Source organism: Schistocerca cancellata, chromosome 3, assembly GCF_023864275.1.
Source record: "Schistocerca cancellata isolate TAMUIC-IGC-003103 chromosome 3, iqSchCanc2.1, whole genome shotgun sequence".
NCBI lineage: Eukaryota > Metazoa > Arthropoda > Insecta > Orthoptera > Acrididae > Schistocerca > Schistocerca cancellata.
This window is the reverse complement of record NC_064628.1, coordinates 563,663,439-563,689,903: the sequence shown is the minus strand read 5'-3', so window position 1 is coordinate 563,689,903 and position 26,465 is coordinate 563,663,439. Positions and strand designations below refer to the sequence as shown.

At 44.3% G+C, this 26,465-nt stretch overlaps 1 protein-coding gene across 1 annotated transcript in view; it reads left to right on the top strand.

Annotated features, from left to right (window-relative positions):
• The window catches only part of LOC126176430 (potassium voltage-gated channel protein Shab), a 478,681-nt gene that overhangs the window by 356,853 nt on the left and 95,363 nt on the right, over nt 1-26,465 (top strand). Inside the window, exon 10 of the mRNA XM_049923587.1 lies at nt 11,059-11,864. Within this exon, the coding sequence (XP_049779544.1) occupies nt 11,059-11,852 (794 nt within the window). The 3' untranslated portion in view covers nt 11,853-11,864. The remainder of the gene's footprint in view (nt 1-11,058; nt 11,865-26,465) is intronic.

Here is a 26,465-nt window from a genome sequence, read left to right as displayed (position 1 = left end):
AGTGTATTACACACCATCAAATATTATTTACCATATGCTCCACTCTACTCTGTGCCGATAGCTTCCATGTGATGTCAGTTAACGAATATCTTACAGAACAGTCGATGTGTGGTGTTTAACAACGTTTCTGCTGTTTGCCTACTGGCGAACAGATAGACTATTTACTATATTCTATCTGATTCGGTTTTAATAAGCTACCCTGATTCTGCTAAATACGACTCAGAAGTGCTATATTAAAGCAGGGTAGAAACATTGTTCTCCACAACACCGTCATTGCTACAGTCAGTCCGTCATGATTTGGCACTTAGTGACACATAAATCGCCGACTTCACCATTAAATTATTCCGCTACATTATTATTCAGCGCCATTCGTTGCGGAATATGCTATGACGTCATTAATTTATACGCACCCCACGTCGTATTCACATGCTGTTCTGCCTCACGAAAATACACTGTCAATCTCCATTAACGGAACCAGCCTGCTTCGGTAGTTCTATAAAGTGTCGTAGGTGAAGCGTAACGCTCGCCTGAGGATAACACGTCGCATACGAAACGACACCTATAGTAAAAAAAGTTGGAGCTGACTGTTTAACGTGGATGCCTTCGACTGCAAAGTAAAACGTACATAATATATTTGTATGCCAAATCACAAGATCAGGAGTGGACAAAGTTATTGGTAACCACCTTATAGTTGTTTTAAAGTGACCACACATGGGAATCTTTTAAATCTTGTTTGTCTGAAGAACATGGTGTTACCAGGTTGGAGACCACTACAGAATAGATCATGTGTTTCACCACAGTGTAAGACTGCTCTGTTATGAAATATATTTACATTACTTCTACAATTATTAGTAATTCTCCACCGTTGTCACTGCTGTAATCACATTATTTCGTCTCTGTTTCCTGTGTGTTACGACGTAGACATTGCCGCCTCTGCAAACCAGTAATGCCATGTTGTCATATTAGAATACTGAAGTACCATACATCATAGCACCTACAGTCACTGGAGGTTTGAACGTGAATGATGTGGTTCAAGACTTGATATTAACTGTGTATTTCAGCTGCAGCAGTATCATGGGTCGGTAGACTCCATGACGTCATTTCCGATTTTCTTGCATTTAACCTCAGCTAGGTATTAGATAATCAATGCAAACATCTCACTTTTCGTGTTGCTTGTTTCATGATCACTGCTACAGATGTTCAAAATGCTTCGCGTCCATTTCTATTCACGACGGTACCCAAAAGAACCTCTGTAGCTTCAAACGATCAGAATGCTTCCTACGTTCGATCTTTCATAATATAGGTCTTTATTGGGCCCCAAAAAGGTTAAATAATTTTTATTATCTTCTTTTATGTGGGGACTCCCTAAGTAACTACATAAAAGGCATTTCATCTTATACCATACGCATTTGGATTCCTTTATTTATGAAGTACCACCAGTGACCTGTAATACTGTAATATAGAGTCGCTTTTATGTGTGTTTATGTATCACATTTGTAGCAGCTTAATTTAAACATTTTCTTCGTAGAAGGTTTGGCGTTAGCCTTCAGCCTTTTTTTATCAGCTTATGATGCACTCGTTTCTCATATCTTTCACATGTGTCCAGAAATGGAAGTTTTTATAGTTATTATCGACAGTACAGTATGTCTTATTTCGAATATATGCATCCACACTTCAATACATAAATTTTCGCGTCTCACTGCTACTTCGTCGAATGTTCAGTTCTTGTTCATTTGTCCCGTAATGTGCTTAAACATTAGAAAGAGAAGAGGGAGAGGGAAGATTAGAGGAAATTGGGTTTTATCGTTATCAAAGTCTCTGTGTGTGACTGTTCGTTCAGTCAGAATGGCAGCGAGGGAGGGGGGGGGGGTGTTGGTAGGGAAGTTTCTGCTATGGGTCTGCTCTATATTTCACTATCTTCTTGTTTAAAGTAAATTAAATCTGCCCTTGTAGACCCCATATAATATTGCATTAATCGGAGACATGATCAGTAAGAAAATCCGAAACGAGCATGGAGTGGCGAAAACAATTAATTATGTTCTTTTGTTAATCACATAGAAGCTAGGTACTTCATTTTAAAACATAAAGTGCAAGTCAATGCTCTATCCCCACTACAATAATAAAAGGCATTTCAAAAGCAGCTGTGTTTCTTCTAAATCTCTGTTTCTTTGTATAAGCGAAGTTTGTCAGTAAGCGGAAGATTCTTGGAATATACACGGAATGCCAAAGAAACTGGTATAGGCATGCGGATTCAAATACAGGGATATGTAAATTGGCAGAATATGGAGCTGCGGTCGGCGCAGTTGTTAGACCGGTTACTGTTGCTGCAATGGCAGGTTATCAAGATTTAAGTGAGTCTGAACGAGGTGTTATAGTCGGCATACGAGCGATGGGACACAGCACCTCCGAGGCAGTGATGAAGCGGGGATTTGCCTGTGTGACCATTTGAAAAGTGTACCGTGAATATCAGGAATCCGGTAAAACATCATATCTCCGACATCGATGCGGTCGGAAAAAGAAAAGAACGGGACCAACGACGACTGAAGAGAATCGTTCAACGTGACAGAAGCGAAACACTGCCCCAAATTGCTGCAGATTTCAGTGGTGGGCCATCAACAAGTGTCAGCGTGCGAACCATTCAACGAAACATCGATATGGGCTTTCGGAGCCGAAGACCCACTCGTGTACCTTTGATGACTGCACGACACAAAGCTTGACGCTTCATATGGACCCGTCAACACCGACATGGGACTGTTGATGACTGGAAACATGTTGCCTGGTCGGACGAGTTTCAAATTGTATCGAGAGGATGGACGTGTACGGGTATGGAGGCAATCTCGTGAATCCATGAATCCTGGATTTCAGCAGGGACTGTTCAAGCTGGTGGAGGCTCTGTAATTGTGTGGGACGTATGCACTTGGAGTGATATGGGACCCATGATGCGTCTAGATACTACTCTGACAGCTGACAGTACGTAAGCATCCTGTCTGATCACCTGCATCCTTTCATATTCATTGTGCATTCCGACGGACGGGGGCAATTCCAGCAGGACAATGCGACGCCCCATACGTCCAGAATTGCTACAGAGTGACTCCAGAAACACTCTTCTGAGTTTAAACAACTCCGCTCCCCACCAAACTCCCCAGACATGAACATTATTGAGCAAATCTGGGATGCCTTGCAACGTGCTGTTCAGAAGAGATCTCCATCCCCTCGTATTCTTACGGATTTATGGACAGCCCTGCAGGATTCATGGTGTCAATTCCCTCCATCACTACTTCAGACATTAGTCGAGTCTACGCTACGTCGTGTTGCGCCACTTCTGCGTACTCGCGGTGGCTCCACACGATATTAGGCAGATGTACCAATTTGTTTGTCTCCAGTTTATAATGGAACTGTCTCAGTAAACATAAAAACTTTTCATAGAAAAATAAATACTTTTGGTTGCTCCCTTTAACGACGCTAGTTTTGTATCATTTCATTTGTGAGGTTCAATCACAGAAAATTCGGACGCAATACTTTTTTTAAAAAAAAGGGCACCAGAACACGTTCAGTTCATAGATCCTTCATGGCAGAAGGAGACTGCAACCTCAAGGCACTCATATCTACGTGAAGTGCGTGATGGGGAGAAATTTGGCGTCTTGAATGACATCTCTTCAGCATTCTCACAGACAAGCCCGCCCGGTTAGTTGTGCAGTATAACGCACGGCTTTCCGGATTGGGAAGGAGCGCCTGGTCCCCGGCACGTATCCGCCCGGCGGACTTCTGTCGAGTGGATGGTTTTTAGGCGGTTTTCCATCTGCCTCGGCGAATGTGGACTGGTTTCACTTATTCCGCCTCAGCTACACTATGTCAGCGATTGCTGCGCAAGCAAGTTCACCTACGCGTACGCCACCATTACTCTACCACGCAAACATAGGGGTTACACTCTTCTGGTGTAAGACGTTCCTGGGGAGGGGCGGGGGGCTGTCCACCGGGGGTCGAACCGCACAATAACCCTGAAAGAGTGTTTCGGTGTAGGGCGGAGGGGTGAAGTGGACTGTTGTAGTCGTCGTGGGGTTGTGGACCACTGCGGCTGCGGCGGGGACGGAGCCTCTTCGTCGTTTCTAGGCCGCCCGGTTAACATACAATACAATTCTCACAGACAGCCAAAAACAGAGTAAGCTAACAAACTATCGCCCGTTTAGGGCAGAAGGGCATAAAGTGCCATAAAAGAGGAGAATGGTTCGATATCAGGATAGGAATCGAGGAAAAAACGTTTCCGGAGTCGAGTCTGAAAGGGACACTGGATTTTCAGTACCTACCAATCAGGCGGTGAAATAGGAAACACTTCGCGAGGCTCCTAAATTTAGTGCGAATAGGAAACTGGACGTAAATTATCTAGCCACTAAAATTACTTAACATTACGTAACAAAAATTTCTCTCCAGTACTTGCTGCCGCCTCTTACCAGTAATTCTGTAATATCGACAAATATCTTTAAAAATATTTATTTCAGTAGTCTCAGTCGCAAGTTATCACAAATGATTGCTAGTTACGATCACTTAATTATCATCATCAGGTCTAATGAACCGCGTGTTTTGACATGCCAAAAATCTTTCTTTCCTTCTCATTTCTATTCTTATTTCTGTTCCCTTTATCTCACTGTCTATTATTTTTAGTTATGATTATTAATTTCTTTGCGTAATGTTAGGCGTAGGACGGTTTTAATGGGTAGTTCTACTTGCTAAATTAGTAATAGCTAGTTAATAGAAGAAACGAGTCCACAGGAACGCACACTGGCAGAACGCTTGTCTATCGGCAGGTAACAAAATCACTAATGCAAATGGCTCTGAGCACTATGGGACTTAACATCTGAGGTCATCAGTACCCTAGACTTAGATTTACTTAAACCTAACTAACCCAAGGACATCACACACATCCATGCCCGAGGCAGGATTCGAACCTGCGATCGTAGCATCAGTGCGGTTCCGGACTGAAGCGCCTAGAACCGCTCGTCCACAACGGCCGGCGGATCACTAGTATTCTGTATGTTAGATACTGTATGAAATGTCAAACAAAATGAGTTTTGCTTTTTGTTTAACTTGTTTCAAAATGTAATTCATAAAGGGAATGGTCTATTTATTTAACTAGATGATAGACCGTTACTCAAAGATAACATAAATTTTTAAACGTATGTGACCGTCCATGAAACAAAATATTCTCAAACTCCTCCACTGTTGGTTCTGTTCACCTCTGCAACAAGATGCCCTGCATTACGTGCCCAGTTCGACGTCCAATTGCATTTAGGAAAAAGTTGAAGCATTTGCTTTACTCAGCGTAATCACCTTTCCCTGAAAATGAACACACATGTAAAAGACCGGTTATTAATTCTATATGGGAGTCCAACTGTTAATTACACAGACAAATTTAGGTTCCTTCTCAGCGAGAGTTTATAAATGGTAACTGTGCAAAACTAAGTTTTTGTAGACAGAACTGCCTGAGTTAATTGAAGCTACCGGAGTTAATTGAACATATTAAAGGTATCCACATGCTGCATACTGCCCGTTAGATGTTACTAATCGTTACGCAAATTTCCATTTTATGAGTCCATTGAAGTAGGTAATTAAGAAAATCAGTGTTTCTGCCGTAAACTGAGTTAAAGACTTACCTCACATTGTTGACCCCAAAATTATTTTGCTTTGCATGGGTCCACTTAATGGCTCAGTTATCAGCGGTTATCTAGCTGACATATTTGGCAACATATTTATGGACCGTTAGGTAGCAAATTAGACATTGTATATAAAACAATATACTGGATTTTATATACATATACTTAAGAACCTATTCCGTTTAATGAAGATGTAAATGATGTCAGAAGGCTACACCGCAAGTTCAGTGATCTGCATCCTCTCATTTCCACAACATCGATGTATAAAACGTATTTGTATCAAGTACATAAGACAATTACGTTACAAACCTCGAACTCGATCATGGCATACTAATGTCATATGGGGTCATTTTTTGGGGCAACTCATCAAGCCAAACTAACGCTCTCAGAGACAAAAATGCATGATAGGAAGTATTTGTTGTGTGAGCTCAAGAATGTCGTCCAGAGGCCTGTTCAAGGAATGGGGTGTACTGAATACTCGTTACCAGTACATAGGGTGGCTCTCCTAGGAGTTGTCAGGTGCATTTTCTCTGGCCTTTCGGCAGATATTTGCAGTTTTGTTTTCGCAACGTGTAGCTGGAGTCAGCCCAAATAAATGCTGATCACCAATTCTTTCACGCGACGCCCAGCGTCGATGGAAAGCGTCGGTCTATTTCCCATTACAAAAAAAAAATTAAATTAAAAAAATTAAAGTAGAATTTTTCGTACCCATTCGACAGATCGGTTCCAAATTAGTCTAGTTCGGTATTCGTTCTAGCGATATCTATTAACAGTGGCAGTGAAACACGAGGAATAACCAGTATTCCAGCAACGACAGCACCTCAATGACCCGCGCTGGGTGCCGCTGCCAAGCAGAAGCGCGCCGCTGCTGGAGTATCGGTTATTCCGCGTGTTTCACTGTCACTGTTAATAGATATCGCTAGAACGAATACCGCGCTAGACTAATTTGGGACCGATCTGTCGAATGGGCACGTAAAATTCCGATCTAAAAATCATTTTGTTTGAACCGGAAAACACACCTACGCATTCCGCCGACGCTGGGCGTAACACGAAACATGTGGCAAGCAGTATTTGTTTGGCTGGCAGTAGCTACACGTTGTAAAAACGAAATTACAAATATCTGCCGAAACGCCAGAGAAAATGCACCTGACGACTCTTAGGAGGGACGCCATGAGTACGGGGCAGTCAAATGAAAAACGAGACAGATGAAGAAAGGTAAGTAAACTGTTTATTATTTCGTAAGCAAACGTCATAACATTTAACGCATTTATCCCTTTGTCAGATAAGACAGTCAGTGCCTTCATGGAAAAATATTGCGGTTACTTAAGGAAAAATGTTCGTGCCTTGGAGCGTACCTCTTCGTGCGAAGCAAATCAACGGCCACAAATGTCTTTCTTCAGCACTTCAAAAATATGGAACTCGCATGGGAAGTGATCGGTACTGTAAGGAGGATGTTTACCTTTGCAACGTGTGGGCGAGCACGATCTTGCAACAGTATGATGCCGTCTATCAATATTCCTGGGCGTTTAGACTCAATGGCGCGCGTCAGTTCTTGCAAAGTGTCTACGGACAGCTGTGTGTTGATTGAGGTGATCTCTCCCTACGCGATTTCCACATTTTTTGAACCCTAGTGAAAGACATTTGTGACTACTGATTTGCTTCGGACGAAGAGATGCACGCCTGTATATAATTATGGCTCCGTAGGCAACCACAAACCTTTTTCCGTGAAGGTACTGACCGTTTGCTTTCAGAATGGGATAAACGCATTAACAGTTATGACTATTTTTTTAAATAATTAATAGTTTATTTACTTTTTTCCATTTGTCTAATTTTATTTGACGGTCCTTAGTGTGTATTTATTACTGATAATATCAAACAACATGAATGTTACGTAAAATCTGTTCAAAATAAATTAGTGGCTTACCATAGCGTAATCATTATCATATGCACCTCAGTGTATTTTATATTTTACATGGTATGTGGTAAATTTATTACCTCTTAAATGAAAATATGTGTAAGATGTTTTGACTTCGGAGGAACAGTGTTCTGTAACCGTAATGCCAGAGAATTTTCATTGCAAAATTCAACCGGAGTCGACTCAGTCTTGTGATGAGTTGAGGAGCTGCTTGAATGAGAAGTAGCACCTCCAATGTTTGGAATCCGACCATAGCTGGGAGAGCAGTGTGTTCATCCTGTGCCCCTGCGTGACACTATATGCCAAAGGATGAGACGGCGGCCTGCATCGTGCGGTCCTCTGTTTGTTTTATTTTGCGTATTCTGACTTACTCTTCATCCATTTTACTTAGGATCTCCGAAACAGGCGTTAGCTTATCCCTTTTGTAAACACGTGCACTGCCTGACAAAAAAAGGAATCACCCGCAAGATATCACGGAATGTCAATGTAATGTTATAAAGTGCTCACTACTGGTGGATACGCAAATGATTAAAGTTACAATTGTCTATGACATCTAGAACGGTCACTAAAGTGCATTAGTGGTTAGTGTTCTTACCACGCCCGGTCAAGTATATAAGGGGCGTGAACAGCATCTCATGTTAAGTGATCACTGTGGAGGGAACAGAGATGCCGAGTATTCGTGTGGGACAGCGTCATCATAACCTGACAGAATTCCTAATTGGCCTTATCGTGGTTCTCTATTTGGCCAGAAGGTCGAGTCGTGCAGTGTCCAGATTTGTGGGACGTTCGGATGTGCCAGTGGTTCAGTGTTGCACTGCATGGTAAAGTGAAGCCAGGTATATTCGTCGTCAAGGTTATGTGCGACAACATCCGACCACTATAAGACAGGGTGGCTGTGTTGTGCACCAAATACATCATAATCCCTTTACTTTTTCGCCTGCCGTCCTAAGAAGAGTATTGGGCTCCCTGCCAAATTCTGTGTCACCATTTACCACTGGTCGGAAACTAGCAGCATCGGGATTAGGGAAGTACCGTCCCGTGCGTAGGCTGCCGTTAACACCACAACACAAACGGGTGAGTTTGATGTGAAGATGTGACCGGGAAGCTTGGACTGCTTATAAATGGCGTCGCACTTTGTTTAGCAATGTATCGCGGTTCTACACTACCCGAGACGACCATCAACCTGGCAAGGCGTCCCATTTTTCCAGTGGTTTGGAAAGGCACAGCGTTGTTACTCCTGGTGTCATGATGTTGGAAGCCATCGGGTACGAATTCACGGCACGGCTAGTAGTGACTCAGGGAAATGTGACGCCACGACGGGACGTCACGGGCATCCGGCACCCTCATGTGTTTTCTCTCGTGCAACAGTATCGTGGTGTCATTTCTCAACAGGACAATGCTCGTCCACGCATGGTTCAAATGGCTCTGAGCACAATGGGACTTAACATCTGTGGTCATCAGTCCCTTAGAACTTAGAACTACTTAAACCTAACTAACCTAAGGACATCACACACATCCATGCCCGAGGCAGGACTCGAACCTGCGACCGTCCACGCATGGCACGTGTCTCTATGAAATGTCTGCGCGATGTTGAGATATTCCATTGGGCAGCAAGATCTCAAGATCTGTCTCCGACAGTCCATGTGTAGGACCAGCTCGGACGTCAACTCCGTCCCATTGCAAGTATCGAGGGTATCAAGGATCATCTGCAACAATAGTAGGTCACCAGAGGATACAACGGCTTTATGACACCATCCCTAGCTAAATCAGAGCATACGTCTACATCTACATCCATACTCCGCAAGCCGCGTGACGGTGTGTGCCGGAGGGTACTCTGAGTACCTCTATCGGTTCTCCCTTCTATTCCAGTTTCGTATTGTTCGTGTAAAGAAAGATTGTCGGTATGCCTCTGTGTAGGCACTAATCTCTCTGATTTTATCCTCATGGTCTCTTCGCGAGATATACGTAGGAGGGAGCAATATACTGCTTGACCCCTCGGTGAATGTATGTTCTCGAAACTTTAACAAAAGCCCGTACCGAGCTACTGAGCGTCTCTCCTGCAGAGTCTTCCACTGGAGTTTATCTATCATCTCCGTAACGCTTTCGCGATTACTAAATGATCCTGTAACGAAGCGCGCTGCTCTCCGTTGAATCTTCTCTATCTCTTCTATCAACCCTATCTGGTACGGATCCCACACTGGTAAGCAATACTCTAGCAATGGGCGAACAAGTGTACTGTAACCTGCTTCCTTTGTTTTCGAATTGCATTTCCTTAGGATTATTCTAATGAATCTCAGTCTGGCATCTGCTTTACCGACGATCAACTTTATATGATCATTCCATTTTAAATCACTCCTAATGCCTGCTCCCAGATAATTTATGGAATTAACTGCTTCCAGATGCTGACCTGCTATATTGTAGCGAAATGATAAAGGATCTTTCTTTCTATGTATTCGCAGTACATTATAGTTGTCTACATTTAGATTCAATTGCCATTCCGTGCACCATGCGTCAATTCGTTGCAGATCCTTCTGCATTTCGGTACAATTTTCCATTGTTACAACCTGTCGATATACCACAGCATCATCTGCAAAAAGCCTCAGTGAACTTCCGATGTCATCCACAAGGTCATTTATGTATACTGTGAATAGCAACGGCCCTACGACACTCCCTTGCGGCACACCTGAAATCACTCTTACTTCGGAAGACTTCTCTCCATTGAGAATGACATGCTTCGTTCTGTTATCTAGGAACTCTTCAATCCAATCACACAATTGGTCTGATATCCCATATGCTCTTATTTTGTTCATTAAACGACCGTGGGGAACTGTATCGAATGCCTTGTGGAACTCAAGAAACACGGCATCTACTTGTGAACCCGTGTCTATGGCCCTCTGAGTCTCGTGGACGAATAGCGCGAGCTGGGTTTCACACGATCGTCTTTTTCGAAACCCATGCTGATTCCTACAGAGTAGCACAGAAGAGGGGCACAACTTCATACTGATACGTTGGTCCATACTGCCAACTTCTCTGTAAATAAGACTCGATTTTGTTATCATTACAATAATAACATACACTCTCTCAACTAGTTTCTTCTTCCCCTTGAGGGTGCCTCACCTTTTTTATCAGTCTACTATGTGATCTTGTTCTATGACCTTTTCTCTCACGTTGAGGCTTATACTTTTTATTATGCAGTGTATGACGTATTCTTGTTGAATGGCATTTTCTGAAATCTTGAGGATCTTCTCACTATATATTTATGTATTGATGACACCGAAGTACAGATAATTTAATCTAAAATGAAGATCATTTAATTGCAGTCTGGGTATTTCCATATTTTTCCTAATAGGCGTATTTCTTTTAACGTGCAATGACTGACGTGCGATCTCAGTTTGATTGTTCCGGCTTCTGTGGGATTTTAATGAAGTGTGCACCAACTAAATAAATGTGGTGTTCACTGCGGAATATGCTGAATTTGTTATTCTGCATTCACAGGGAAAAACGGCAGCAAGTCATCGTTGTCGGTGGACTCCATTGACTCACGGGCCAGCCCCACGCCAGACACACACCGGCGGTCGAAATCGATCCTCAAGAAGTCGGACGCGAGCTACTCGATGTCGCGCAACGGCCGCGGCGGGGGCGGCGGCAGTGGCGGCAGCTGCAGCGGCGGGGGAGGCGCGGGCAGCGACGACCCGGAGACGGAGAAGCTCATCTCGTCGGACAACAGCGCCAGCTCCGGGATGGGGGCTGCGGGCGCCGGCGGCTGCGGCTGCACGGGCGGCGCGGGCGACGCGGGCTCCGGCTCGGGCTCGGACTACTCGCCCAGCAAGCTGCCGCTGTCGCCGCCCGCCACGCCCGCCGCCGCGCACCGCCTGCCGCTGCAGCCGCGCGCCATCGGGCCCAAGTCCGGCACCAAGCCGCACGCGCTGCCCATCAAGTTCGTGGGCCTCGACGGCGGCGGCGGCGGCACTGGCGGGCGCTCGTCTTCGGGGCTCAAGTCGCCTCTGGTGCTGTTGGACGACCTCCTGGGTGGCGGCGAGAAGCACGCGCGCGACGAGGCCGCCGTCGAGAACCGCAACAAGGAGCGGCTCGAGTGCTCGTCGGCGGGCGGCGGCGGCGGTGGTGACGGCGACGGCGGCCCGGCGGACGGCGGCTGCTGCCTCGACTCGCCTCTCTACATCTGCCCGCCGCCGCCCGCCGACGAGCACTCGCCCACCGAGGAGACCAAGCTGCTGGCCGCGGGCGCCACCCCGGCGCGACACCACTGCCACGACTTCCCCAAGTCGTAGCAGTTACTGGAGGTACGTCTGCTCTTCCTATTTTCTCTAGCGTGAGCATCTCAAACTCAGAGGCTAAAGCCGTCGGCACACGGACCGAGCATCCGAACGTTGAGCGTTGAGCGTGCCGAGTTTCTGAGGTCATAGCGTGGAATAGCACGTTCGGGAGTCTTTCCGAACGTGCAGAGCAGTATCTAGCATGTCAGATATCCTGAGCGTGCGTCTGAGCGTTGACCAATGAGATGGCACAACGCCACCTACGTCACATGTACGCCATCTCCCTTCAGCACAAAGTTGTGAGGCGCCATATTGGCATTCATTTAAAGCCTACACGTATATATGCCGTTTCTGAGCACGAGCAAATTGAGAATCACCGGAAAACCCGGTGCTAACTGTGTGATCCGTCGCAATAAAATAATGAGAAACATCATATTCGTGGCAAAAGAATTATTGTAACTTGCGTATTATGAGAGTATGCTATTTGAAGGCAGCAATACATTGAGGATGCACCCAAAACGCATTGTTCTTGGTACAGTTTCTTACAACTAAATTTCAGTTAGTAACATAGTTACGATTAAAGCTTTCAGCAAGTGCTAAGATTGGTAACATTTTAGGAATGGCAGCCAATTTCAAGATGTTCGTTTAGCGTGGTGAGGAGCGTCCCTGATTTATGAAAACCAGCCGGCACGGTAGCTCAGCGTGTTCGGTCAGAGGGTTAGCTGCCCTTTGTAATAAAAAACTGAGTTAATCGATTAACAACGAACTTAAACGGATGTCTTACGAAGTCCGCCCCGACCAGATAAAGCGAACAAAATGAGATTTAAAAAAAATGAAAAAACAGCGTGGTGAGGAGCGTCCCTGATTTGTGAAATTTTTATGTTTGGGCGGTGGTTCGCGACTCGCCAGTACGTAATTTTTTTTCCTAACATGTGCGCTTTTATAAGGTTCTGTTATTTTATTATTAGTTTAATATAAGTATATACTATAATTTTTGATGTTACGGAATTATAAGTTCACCTTACTTTGGGTGTTCGATTGGCTTGATCTACAGGACACCTACAGGACTACTTGTGTAAAGCTATTTTGCTCCTTTTTCTTTTACGATTCGTAATTCACGTGTTGCAGAGATTCTGGTACTGGGTAGGAACAGTGATCAAGTAAGACTGACCTTAGAGTTTTACTAAAATGTGGGAATGATGAAATAATGTTTATCTTATGCGGACAAGTATTCCAAATTTGTAACGCACTGTTTGTAATGGAACTTTTATAACCCTTTGTCCTTATTGATTGGACATGGTACTTTCCTTTACGTAGACGTTGGAGGAAATGTGCGTTTAAAAAAACCTGGGAATTTTATGCGCGCCCATTGAGTAAACAGTGTGATTTACGAACTAGAAACATACCTCAACTGCCGCTGGAGTGCAATGCGTTCGCGTATACCACGTTGGGGCCTACGTACCGTATGCACAAGTCGCATCGTTCCTGAGCGTTCAGCAGCACGTTGAGCTTGGCACGCTCAACGTTAACGTTCGACAGCACGGTCCGTGTGCCGACGGCTTAACCCGGGAAAACTAACCGAGGTGTATAGGGGTTGGACAAAAATAAGGAAACATCAAAAACACAACATATTACCATGCTTACCACACTGTAGGAAAACGGTTGACATTCAAAACAGCTTCAAGTCATTTCGGAATGGATAAATACAGGTTTTGTATGGTTTCCAAGGGAATCTTATACTATGAGTCCTGCAAAACAGTGGCAAGTTCAGGACATGATGATGGAGGTGGACAATCATCTCGCACCCTTCTCTCCAAAGCAGACTACAGAGGCTGATGGTATTAAGATCAGGTGACAGTGGTGGCCAGGGGAAATGGGACACTGCATTATCCTCTTGCTCACAAAACAAATCCTGAACGATGCGATCTCTGTTGAAAGTGACCTTCATATCTTGGAAAAAAGCATCACCTTGGGGAACATATATTGTACCATGGGACTGGGATGACCAACCAAAATTGTCACATAGTCCTTGGCAGTAAAGCGAACTCACAGGATAAATATGCAGCCGATATAACACCACTATACGTCTGCCAAATCACCCCCGAACCCCCACCATGTTTCACTCCCGCTGTGTTTCACTCCTGGGTCGTAAACTGGTCAGAAGTTGGAAACAGTAGAAACAAGGCTCATCCAACCAAATGGCTTTTTCCACAGTCAGGGCACGACGTTTACCCGTTACGGGCATATGCATCACTGATGGCTGGTTTTGGATTTCCAGTTCGTTCTGCAATTCCCTGTTTATTGCGCTACCTTCGTGTTGTTTACATGATGACAGCATTTGTGAGTGCAACATTCAAGTCTCCCGTGTCATCCTCTTATTTTTTGTCACAATCCCCTTCAATGACCGCCTGTCACGATCACGCAACACACACTTTCGTCCTTGTTGTGGCTTAACGGATGATGTTTCCCACTTACCCTACACGCAGTATAAATCTTCTATACGATTCCTCTTCAAGCACCAAACATTTCGGCTATCTTGATTACGGATGCACCCACCTTACGAGCACCAACTACTTGCCCACGTGTGAAGTCACTTAGCTTCGCACGATACACTCACAACCACACGGAACACTGTTCTGTTCGCGACTAACACTTGCAACGTGTTGAGATCATGACACAGGTTCCGCCAGCGATCAAGTATAGGAGCACAACCTGCTGGCTTGGGAAGCATCCGCATCTGTTCAAGCATGCGTTTCCCACGGCGTTTCCATATTTTTGTGCAACTCTTTACCTTCCTGGCCCAGAGTTCAGAATGGAGTTATGAATCGTATTGAAAAGGTATTCAACAAGCTCCTGTCTAACGCAAAGCAAGTAAGTGGGAATTCCTATCAGTTCAAAAGAAAATTAAAATCATTCCCTGCTATCCACTTCCTTCTACAAATTTCGTCAATATCTAGATTTAGATAATCTTGCTGAGGCTCGAAGCGCCTATTGATACTTTTCTCTCCATCTTTGCGAACTGCATTTGGGTTTTTAATCTCCGCCTCCTAAATAACATTGTGTATGTCATTGTTTTATTTACGAGGACATGTAACGACACCTAATTGTCTTCTACAATGGATCCCACTTTATTTCTGCAAAAATGGACAAGCGCAAAACGACGAACAAGTGAGTGGCAATAATACTGCAATATAGTATCCCTCCTTGAGTGTTGACATAAGCCGGCCGGGGTGGCCGAGAGGTTCTAGGCGCTTCAGTCTGGAACCGCGCGACCGCTACGGTCGCAGGTTCGAATCCTGCTTCGGGCATGGATGTTTGTGATGTCCTTAGGTTAGTTAGGTTTAATTAGTTCTAAGTTCAGGGGACTGATGGCCTCAGATGTTGAGTCCCATAGTGCTCAATGCCATTTGAACCATTTTTTGTTGACATAAGTTTTTCCTATATTTCGTTTCTGTGTGTGAAAACGTATGACATCAGATGATTTTGAAGTATGAAAACTGGGAAACCGACGTATATAATTACATCAACAAGTAAAACACATGATATATATAATATGACAGAAAAAATACAGAACGGACATCACTGTTAGTCTCGATAAAGTATTCAAAAATAGTAACTCTTCAAGGAAGTTCGTACAACTATTTCGCAGATGACGTGCCGTCAAGTTATAAAACCGCATAAAAGCAAGCCAAATTGTACAATCCCATATTTCAAGTGAGCAATAAAAAAACAGAAAATGTTTTTAGCTACAAAATAGCAAAACGGAAAACCAACCACGGGCTTTGTATAATTTTTTTACAGAAATGATACGAGATTTTCTTCGAAAAATATCAATGTAATCAAGTAAATATTAAGCTATTAACAGCAGATAAACAGCAGCTTTATAGGATAATTCATGAGCGAACAGTTTTTTCAAAGCAGCTCTTTTTTATTTGTCCTTTTAAATTTAGAGCATAAGTGTGTATAGCCCTTGGCGGTATTTTGATACTTCATTGATAACAGAGCATACAAATCAAGTTTACGTGATTTCTTCGTCTGCGTTAATATATTCCTTGTCCCATTCCACGTCACTGGATTTTCTTCTTCTTGATGGAATCTACGGAACACGCCGAATGAATCAATAAATGAAAGACGTGAATGAATGAATTAATTAATTAAACAAACGAACGAATTAATGAATGCTGAATGAATGAATGAATGCACGTGTAGCACTATGGAGCTCTGGAAATAGCTCAATTGGAATATAAATACAGTTTTAATTATAAAGGACATTATACAAAGGGTTCCCTTACTGACATCTCTTTTCTCATACTAAGATTTCTTCTTACAGCGGAATTTTTGTTTGCATTCATTACCTTCCAAGATGAAATTCAGCATTTATAGATCTGACAGGAGATTTACTTCCATCCATAATTGTAAATAATAGCTCACAGTAATAAGTAAATGGATGGGTAGGTGTAATTTTGGCCAGTAAACGGCGGGGCAGCGCCTGTTCTCAATACAATAGCACGGGTAATTAAAATTGTAATTTTTTTATAATATGAACTTTGACAAGGTTGTCCACTAAGACCTCTATTTTGCACAGTTTTCCTGGAAGAAGTATTAAATACATGAAGAAGCAAATGTAGAAGGAGATAGTTTCTCTCACTCGCTGACGACCAGTTGATAAATGCTGAAGATAGAGACGGCTCTGGTTATTTTCCGGGGAAGCTGTTCGAAGAATGTGACAAATGAGGTTTAAAAATAAACACATAGAAAGCGGGATAAATTATAGCGGGCGGTAATTTAGATACTGGGAAATTTAGATACTGGGAAATTTAGATACTGGGAAATTTAGTATTAATGTTAATGTTGATCTTTTAGATACATAGTTGTAGCTCTATCTGCTAGTGGAAAGAGTTTTAAGGATTCGGAACATGACTGTACTACATTTAACGAATTACTCACTGTAACGATGTTTTAATGATCTGAATACGATTGCTTGAGCTACCGAATCTAATCATTTCATAAATTTGCGATCAAGACAAATAAATTTTACACTGAGGTGAAAGGTCATGGGATAGCGATATGCATGTATATAGATAGCGATAGCATCGCGTACACAAGGTATAAAAGGGAAGTGCATTGGCGGAGCTTTCGTTTGTACTCAGGTGATTCACCTGGTTGTAGCCGCACAAAGGGGCTTTGAACGCAGAATGGTAGTTGGAAAGGCACTGGACATTCCATTTCCGGAATCGTTAGAGAATTCAATATTCCGAGATCCAAAGTACCAAGCGTGTGCTTAGCATACCGGATTTCCGGCATTACCTCTCGTCTCGGGCAACAAAGTAGCCGACGGCCTTTACTTAACGACCGAGAGCAGCGGCGTTTGCGTAGTCAGTGTGAACAGACAAGCGAGACTGCGTGAAGTAACCACAGAAATAAATGTGGAACATATGACGAACGTATCCGTTATGGCAATGCGGCGAAATTTGACGTTAATGGGATATGGCAGCAGAGACGAAAGACGCGAGCGCCTTTGCTAACAGCACGATTTAGCCTGTAGCGCCTCTCCTGAACTCGTCACCATAGCGGTTGAATCCCAGACGATTGGAAAACCATGGCCTGGTAAGATGAGTCCCTTTTCTGTTGAAAGGGCCCGAGCGTGGCGCAAAACAGAGCTATGTGCCCAAGTTGTCAACAGTACACTGTGCAAGCTGGTGGTGGGTCCATAATGGTGTGGGCTTTGTTTACATGGAATGGACTGGGTCTCCTGGATGTTTGCTACTTGCAGACTATTTGCAGTCATTCATGGACATCATACTTCCAGACAAGGATGGAATTTTTATCTATGACCATGCGCCACGCCACAGTTGTTTGCGATTGGTTTGAAGAAGGTTCAGGACAATTCAGGCGAATGGTTCGGCTACCCAGATCGCCCGACACGAATGCCATCGAACATCTATGGGACATAATCGAGAGGTCAGTTCTTGCACAAAATCCTGCACAGGCAACACTTTCCTAACTATGGAGGCAGCGTGGTTCAATATTTCTGCAGGGACCTTTCAGTGACTTGTTGAGTTCATGCCACATCGAGTTGCTGCACTGAGCCGGGTTAAAGGAGATCGGACACGATGTTAGAAGGTACCCCATGACTTTTGTCACCTCAGTGTGTATTGAAAATTAGGATTATAGAAATGAAAAGTATGTGTAAGTTACACAAAAACAAGGCGTTACAAGGAAAATGGGTTAGCCGACCACTAAATTTAGTTTTTTGGATCAGTAAGACCACAAACAAAACGAGGAAGATTATGTAAAAAAACAGCGGTAGGAACCATATGTATATATGTGACTGAAGTTTGAGAAACAAGAAAGAAACAAAGAACATCATCTGTTAACCACGGAACTGCATTACTGGAGATGAAGTGTTACAGTCTCAAGATTAGACCACTTCAGAGATAAAGAAATTGGAAAAGTGGTGGACTGGAAGGGAACGTAATGGAAGATGCTGAGGGGAAAATGTCATTACGATATGGCGATTTAGACTGAATTGATGTTAAACTTCCTGGCAGATTAAAACTGTATGCCCGACCGAGACTCGAACTCGGGACCTTTGCCTTTCGCGGGCAAGTGCTCTACCAACTGAGCTACCGAAACACGACTCACGCCCGGTACTCACAGCTTTACTTCTGCCAGTACCTCGTCTCCTACCTTCCAAAGTCTACAGAAGCTCTCCTGCGAACCTTGCAGAACTAGCACTCCTGAAAGAAAGGAGTGCTAGTTCTGCAAGGTTCGCAGGAGAGCTTCTGTAGAGTTTGGAAGGTAGGAGACGAGGTACTGGCAGAAGTAAAGCTGTGAGTACCGGGCGTGAGTCGTGCTTCGGTAGCTCAGTTGGTAGAGCACTTGCCCGCGAAAGGCAAAGGTCCCGAGTTCGAGTCTCGGTCGGGCACACAGTTTTAATCTGCCAGGAAGTTTCATATCAGCGCACACTCCGCTGCAGAGTGAAAATCTCATTCTGAATTGATGTCAATAGATGATCAAAGAAAGCATAAAGGTAGATTGCAGACCGAGAAAGGAAATGAGGTTGACCGGCTATACGAGCGCCGACGAATTTCAAGGCAGCTGCGGACTCTACAGTCAGAAATCGAGAGGGAGTTTTAAGATTGTAAGCTATGAAGGTGGAGAATCGGGAAACGGCATTCGTTAGTGGTCAGAAACAGTCTGAAAAGCTTGTAAGGGTGTTCCGGGATGGGTTCCGCTGAGAAACATTTGTTAAAAAAAAAGTTCGATACGTTGCATCGTTTCCAAATTAATGAGCATTGAATTAAGCCAATTAAGCCGTTGTGCGGGTATATTGAAGCGGCTCGCCAGAGACGCTATGGGCAAACGTGTTCTTCGTTTGCTTTCCTAAAACAAGAGAACGATACATAATTTAGACATGAGACGGTAATAAAGAATGAACTCGAGCCGAAAGCTGAGCCGTCTCGTACGCTGTCATCTGCGCTCTGAGGACAACTGACAGTAACTGTATTTGGCGGCTTGCTTGAATCTTCGGTCCATGGCTTCGTGGTCTGCAGCACACTCGAACCCTACATCAGCTCTCATCTTACATAAAACTCAATTAAAACCAAGGGATGGGAATTTGTTTGAACTTAGTTCTGTCCTAGTCAGTGAGTGAATGTTCTTGTTTGCGTGTGTGCACGCCTTACTCGAGATGTACAGCTTCATTATGTCACTACCGACCGCAGTCGACGCGACGTCAAGTAAACGGCAGTTTTCATCCTATGGGCGATGTCGCGATACCTCTGGTACCAGTTTTGAATGAAACACTTTTCCATGATCAGAGATCATTATTTGTGGTGCCACCATGCTTTAAAATTATGTCTGCTACAAGAAACCTGGCGATTTCCGGAGTTCTGCACTTCGTGCAGCCTTGGTGACAGCAAAGCAGATAAGGTACACACTGCTAGCCATTTGTCGTCTTGGAAAAAACGCTCCAACAAGTGAACTGCAATATCGTGAATCGGAGCAAGTGCAGGGGGAATTGATACTAGATGAGGGTAACAGAGGCACGTGTTTCTGTCATTAGCATTCCATATAGTGGCTTATATAACGTCTGACAGATCGGTAGAGATGCCTGATTCTGATCACATCAAGCGTCTTTCCAAATCCTGTAACACCTAATGGATCGTCGAGACAACACATTCAGTAACGTTGGCCGCAAACGAGATGAGATGATGAGCAACAATTGCCGTCCTGTTGGAACGTAGTTCCTTGTATACAGTATTCTGTCAATTAATCTGAATTCTCTTTTGACAGTTTCTTCGTTCTCTGACGTTTCTATGATCTAAGAAACGCTGGATATTCCCTTCGCTCCACTCCCCTCTAATGACCGCACTGTCAACAGGACGTTAAACTCTAATCTTCTTTCCTTTGCTCCGTTGCTATGTTCGCCAGTGCAGCGTTGACCGCTGCTGTAATGTTCCTCCAGTTGATTCCGCGAAAGACTGTCAGCATAATATTTGCGTCCATTTCTATACATAAAGGGTAATTATTTTTAAAGTTTCAGACGGACGTATAAATAACACCACTGGTCAGAATGAGGTCAAATTGCAACGGAATACTGTCGGAGAAGGGGCAAAACGAATGGCAGAAGAAAAATAAATAGTTACAAAATGTAACAATAGATGGCACTGTAAGCATCATAATTTAATAATGGTCGACTACAAATGACAAATGAATCATACAACAATGCCTAAGGTGTACGTTTGACACTAAACAAACTGTACTACTCAGTGTGCATGGGTGTACAGGTGTGATACTGCACCACGGCAAGGTGTTATCACATTGGATGGGAAAAATCTGTTTTTAATTTTCCTGAGGCCAAAAACCGCATAAAAAGCATCACTCACATCGGTTTATAATTGTCCTGAGGCCAAAACCCGCATAAAAAAGCATCAATTAAAATCAAATCGGATTATTAATTTCCGTGTGACTGGCGCGAAACATGTTCAATATGCTGTCCACTGTTTCGTGCACAAGATGAAATCGAGAAACAGCATGTTCCACAACTGATCGAAGTGTTTCTGGGGTCACGTTCAGAATGTGTTGCACAATGCGTGCCTTCAATGCAGCTAAGTTTGCAGTCAGAACACTGAACACAACATCTTTCAGATAGCCCCACAGCCAGAAGTCACACGGATTAAGATAAGGTGATCGGAACGGCCAGACTGCAGATAAATGGCGGCTAATTCTGCATTTCGGAAACGGCACTTCAGCAGCTGCTTAACTGGATTTGTGAGGTGCGCCATCTTGAATAAAAATTATCCCATCCACACATCCATTCAGTGGGAGAGCTGGAGTGATGTGGTTGCGCAAAAGACACTCACAGCGCTTACCAGTGAAGGTACAGTTAACAGGACCGGAAGCTCCTGTCTCTTCGAAAAAATACAGCCGTATGACAAATGATGCCGTAAACCCGCACCGCACAGTGACCTTTTTAGGGTGAAGTGGTACTTGTTGATATGCGTGTAGATTTTCCGTTGCCCATATTCGACAATTCTGTGTATTGACATGTCCTGTCAGATGGAAGCGGGCTTCGTCTGTCCACAAAATCTTCCCCGGCCAATCATTTTCCACTTCCATGTGAGCAAGAAATTCTAAAGCAAAAGCCTCTCTTGCTGGCAGGTCAACAGGAAGCAACTCGTGCACATGGATAATTTTGAATGGATAGCAAAGAAGGCTGTTTCGTAGGGTTTTACGCACCGTGCTCACGGGCATGTCCAAAGTTCGGGCAATTCTCCGTGCACTACACGTTTGCACACCACCGATTGTCTCCTCCTGCATTGTTGTGACGGCTGCTTCCACCGACGTCGAATCAATTGGTTTCTTCCCTCTACCAGGTGCACACCAAAAGAACCCGTCTTTTCGAACTTCCGAATCATTTTCTCCAGACCCAAGGCAGTCCTCGGACCAACGCCTCTTTTCAAACCCTTCAGTTTCCGGAACTTCTGCACAGCGACGTCTACACAATCATCATTCTTGTAATACAGCTTTACAAGAAGAGCGCGATCCTGCATTGAGACAGTGATAGCGAACGTCGCAGACGCGAAAGGAGGAAAAGCCGTGTACCCGGCGTGTTTATACCGACTTCAGCGGATCGTGCGCAAAAAAAAAAAAAAATTGTTCAAATTGCTCTGAGCACTATGGGACTTAACATCTGTTCTCATCAGTCCCCTAGAACTTAGAACTACTTAAACCTAACTAACCTAAGGTCAGAACACACATCCATGCCCGAGGCAGGATTCGAACCTGCGACCGTAGCAGTCGCGCGGTTCCGGACTGAGCGCGTAGAACCGCTAGACCACCGCGGCCGGCGGTCGTGCGCATGACAGGTGTTTTCATTTACGTATTGTGACACATACAGCGCCATCTATTGATCAATTTTCACACTTTTTTTCTTCTGCTATACGTTTTCCCCCTTCTCCGATAGTATTCCTTTGCAATTTGACGTCAGTCTGACGAGTGGTGTTATTTCTACAGCGGTTTGAAAGTTTAATTACAATCACCCTGTACAATAGTCGCGTCGTATTTCTGAAACTTTAGTGCGCATCTTATCCATCGCCCTGCTGGATTCTTTAAATTTATTAACAAGTATACGGAACAACTGGCAGTCACAATAATGAATGGTCTGCCACATAAATAGGTTCGGAATTTACAGATTGCTTAAACGACTACAAGGTGGTCTTTCTTTCTCAGTTCACTAATATTCTTCGCGGACTAGGAGAATACTCCGGAAGGGTAAGCAATCACTCTTAGTGTAGCGATGATTGTGATATCACCATCATTCAAATGTTCCTCCAGTGGATTGCACAAAAGGCAGTCGACATTGTTGTGTTTGCGTCTGTTATTGTACATTATTGTGACATGGTATTCCTGAAGCTTCAGTGATACCGCACAAAGAAGCGTTTTAAAAACTTTTCCCGTTGTCTGACTATCCCTAAAGGCGTAAAAAAACATACCAAGTCTGCCAGGCTGTACCTCACTGGCAGTTGTTTGGTATTATAGAGCACTTGCTCTCTCTCTCTCTCTCTCTCTCTCTCTCTCTCTCTCTCTCTCTCCCTCCTGGACGTTCAGCATACGTATTCGAGCCAGTTGCCTTGCTTTCTCGGTCCTGGTAACGAGATGTTTCACGTAGTCATCCAGTTGAAACGGGAAGAGTGTATCCATCATCGCCCGTGGAGCAGAAAGATTGTATGAAGCCTGCAGTGCCTAGCTTCGCTGTGTTAGTTTGCGAAAGTCACGACGGGCAGTATTGTAGCCCAGTCTCTCTGGTAAACATCAGCGTGCATCGACAGCATATCTGCCAACGTCTTATTAAGGTTCTGTGAGGTCATTCGTCTGTGGATGGTAGGCCGTTGTCATACTTTCACAACGTGAAATTACGATTTAGACTAGTCTCGACTGGAATCGTATCTTATACAATGCTCTGTTTATTAATTGGAGATCTATTTCGGTCGGTTCCTCCTGCAAGGCCTCTATGGTTTTCAGCAGTGGTACACAGCGACGAATGGGATGTCATCCACATTAATGTGCTCTGCCAAAGGATTCCTTGAGAGGCAGTCATCACCTTTGTGTCTGCATCCAATTTTGTATACCACTTCCTTGAAGCCTCAGTCCCCAACTCGTCAACTGACCTGACGGATCCCTCAGGCTACTCAATCAGCCTATAGAATGGTGGTCCATCACGACAGTGAGTGGTGTGCCAAAGAAATATGGCCAAATTTTGATGGCCCAAACAACTGCAAGCAACTGTTTGGAGAGTAGTTCACCTCATAAGTGAAGAGTCCTCTGGCAACATATGGTATCACCTTTTCAGCGCCTTCCTGGATTTGCACTAAAACTGCACCTATCTCATAATCAGTAGTACCAGTGTGGCGTTCTATCTTGGGTTCCTCGTCGTACAATGCTAACACATGAGAAAACGTTAGTGCCTCCATAAGAACAAGGAAAGAGTTTTCTTGTGTCTTGTTCAGGAAAATCTGGCCTCTTCCTGAGATTGCTCTTTTAAGGGACGTGTCTTGTTGGATAAGTCCTTATGAACTGCCTCTAGTACAAGCGCATTCCGAGAAAACGTCTCACATCATGAATGTGCTGAGCAGTCAGATATCTGTGACTGCTGTTATTTTCTCTAGGTTGGGACAGGCTCTGTCGGCATTCACTAGATGCCGAAGTTCAGCGAAGAGAAGTAGCATAATAGCTAGTTCTGGATATCCAAAAACTCCAACAGTACTCAAGAAAGTATCACTGATAAGAGATAAAGATGTAATTGTTAAGTAGTGGTTATCTAATGGATATACGATATCGATCGTATCTTAAGGTCACAGATACTGCCTTCTGGTGTCACATTAGATACCGAGGCAACTGGGCGGCGTCACCCCCACTTCCCTCCACCCAGGAACCAACTGTCTTACCCGTGCTCCTAAGTGAATTGTGTGAGTTATATTCAAGGTCACCCAGGGAAACCCTCATCTACCAAGGCACATGAGGTGGTACAAGAGATAATCTGCTACTGGTCATGTGGTCGTTGGGCACTTTTGTGAGTATAAATTCGTGGAAAACGCCTATCTGTCTCAACCAAAGGAAGCACATTAAAATAGCGGGAAACCTTCCGCCCTCTAAGATTCAAGCTCCCCCTCCCCCATCTCATCCTTGATAACTAGTTCAACTGTACAGGCCTCTTCATTTGAGGTCTATGCATCACAAGCAGAGGAACAGTTTTGTTATAAATTAATTATTATTAACAATAATAGTACGGTTCCATACTGAAAGAATCATGAAATAATAAGCGATATAACTAACTAATGGCTCATAAATAATACCTTTTTGGCAATACCATTTGTTAACAGTATTGTTTAATGTTTTCAACATTTTCTATTAATAGTCTGTTTAATGGAGTATTCACGAAGCTATTTCTTTCTGATGACTTATACACAATAATTTTACAATTTTAAGCCTTTTGTTGATTTATTTAGAACGATATTTTTTGAAAAATTATATACATTACTAATACTATCAGGTACGCTAAAACTAGTACTTAAATACTACATTTCCCACTCAATACGTATTTTTTATAGACAGTTTATACATTTTTAATCATGGAGTAGTCTATATTAAGTATTTACATTTCTCTGTATACAATACGTACGGGAAACGAGGACTACCAGCGGCAGGCAAAGAAAACCACAAACACACAAACAAATACAATATTTACAAAATGGCTCTGAGCACTATGGGACTTAACTTCTGTGGTCATCAGTCCCCTAGAACTTAGAACTACTTAAACCTAAGTAACCTAAGGACATCATACACATCCATGCCCGAGGCAGGATTCGAACCTGCGACCGTACCAGTCCCGCGGTTCCGGACTGCGCGCCTAGATCCACTAGACCACCGCGCCCGGCACAAAATTTACATGCACACGTAGTATGCAGTCATGTACATAGTACACAATACATATATGCACACGTAGTGTGCAGTAATTCACGTATACTCATACATAAAAGTATGAAAAGCAGTTCATCCAGTTATTCCACACACACATTATCTACACTCCTGGAAATTGAAATAAGAACACCGTGAATTCATTGTCCCAGGAAGGGGAAACTTTATTGACACATTCCTGGGGTTACATACATCACATGATCACACTGACAGAACCACAGGCACATAGACACAGGCAACAGAGCATGCACAATGTCGGCACTAGTACAGTGTATATCCACCTTTCGCAGCAATGCAGGCTGCTATTCTCCCATGGAGACGATCGTAGAGATGCTGGATGTAGTCCTGTGGAACGGCTTGCCATGCCATTTCCACCTGGCGCCTCAGTTGGACCAGCGTTCGTGCTGGACGTGCAGACCGCGTGAGACGACGCTTCATCCAGTCCCAAACATGCTCAATGGGGGACAGATCCGGAGATCTTGCTGGCCAGGGTAGTTGACTTACACCTTCTAGAGCACGTTGGGTGGCATGGGATACATGCAGACGTGCATTGTCCTGTTGGAACAGCAAGTTCCCTTGCCGGTCTAGGAATGGTAGAACGATGGGTTCGATGACGGTTTGGATGTACCGTGCACTATTCAGTGTCCCCTCGACGATCACCAGTGGTGTACGGCCAGTGTAGGAGATCGCTCCCCACACCATGATGCCGGGTGTTGGCCCTGTGTGTCTCGGTCGTATGCAGTCCTGATTGTGGCGCTCACCTGCACGGCGCCAAACACGCATACGACCATCATTGGCACCAAGGCAGAAGCGACTCTCATCGCTGAAGACGACACGTCTCCATTCGTCCCTCCATTCACGCCTGTCGCGACACCACTGGAGGCGGGCTGCACGATGTTGGGGCGTGAGTGGAAGACGGCCTAACGGTGTGCGGGACCGTAGCCCAGCTTCATGGAGACGGTTGCGAATGGTCCTCGCCGATACCCCAGGAGCAACAGTGTCCCTAATTTGCTGGGAAGTGGCGGTGCGGTCCCCTACGGCACTGCGTAGGATCCTACGGTCTTGGCGTGCATCCGTGCGTCGCTGCGGTCCGGTCCCAGGTCGACGGGCACGTGCACCTTCCGCCGACCACTGGCGACAACATCG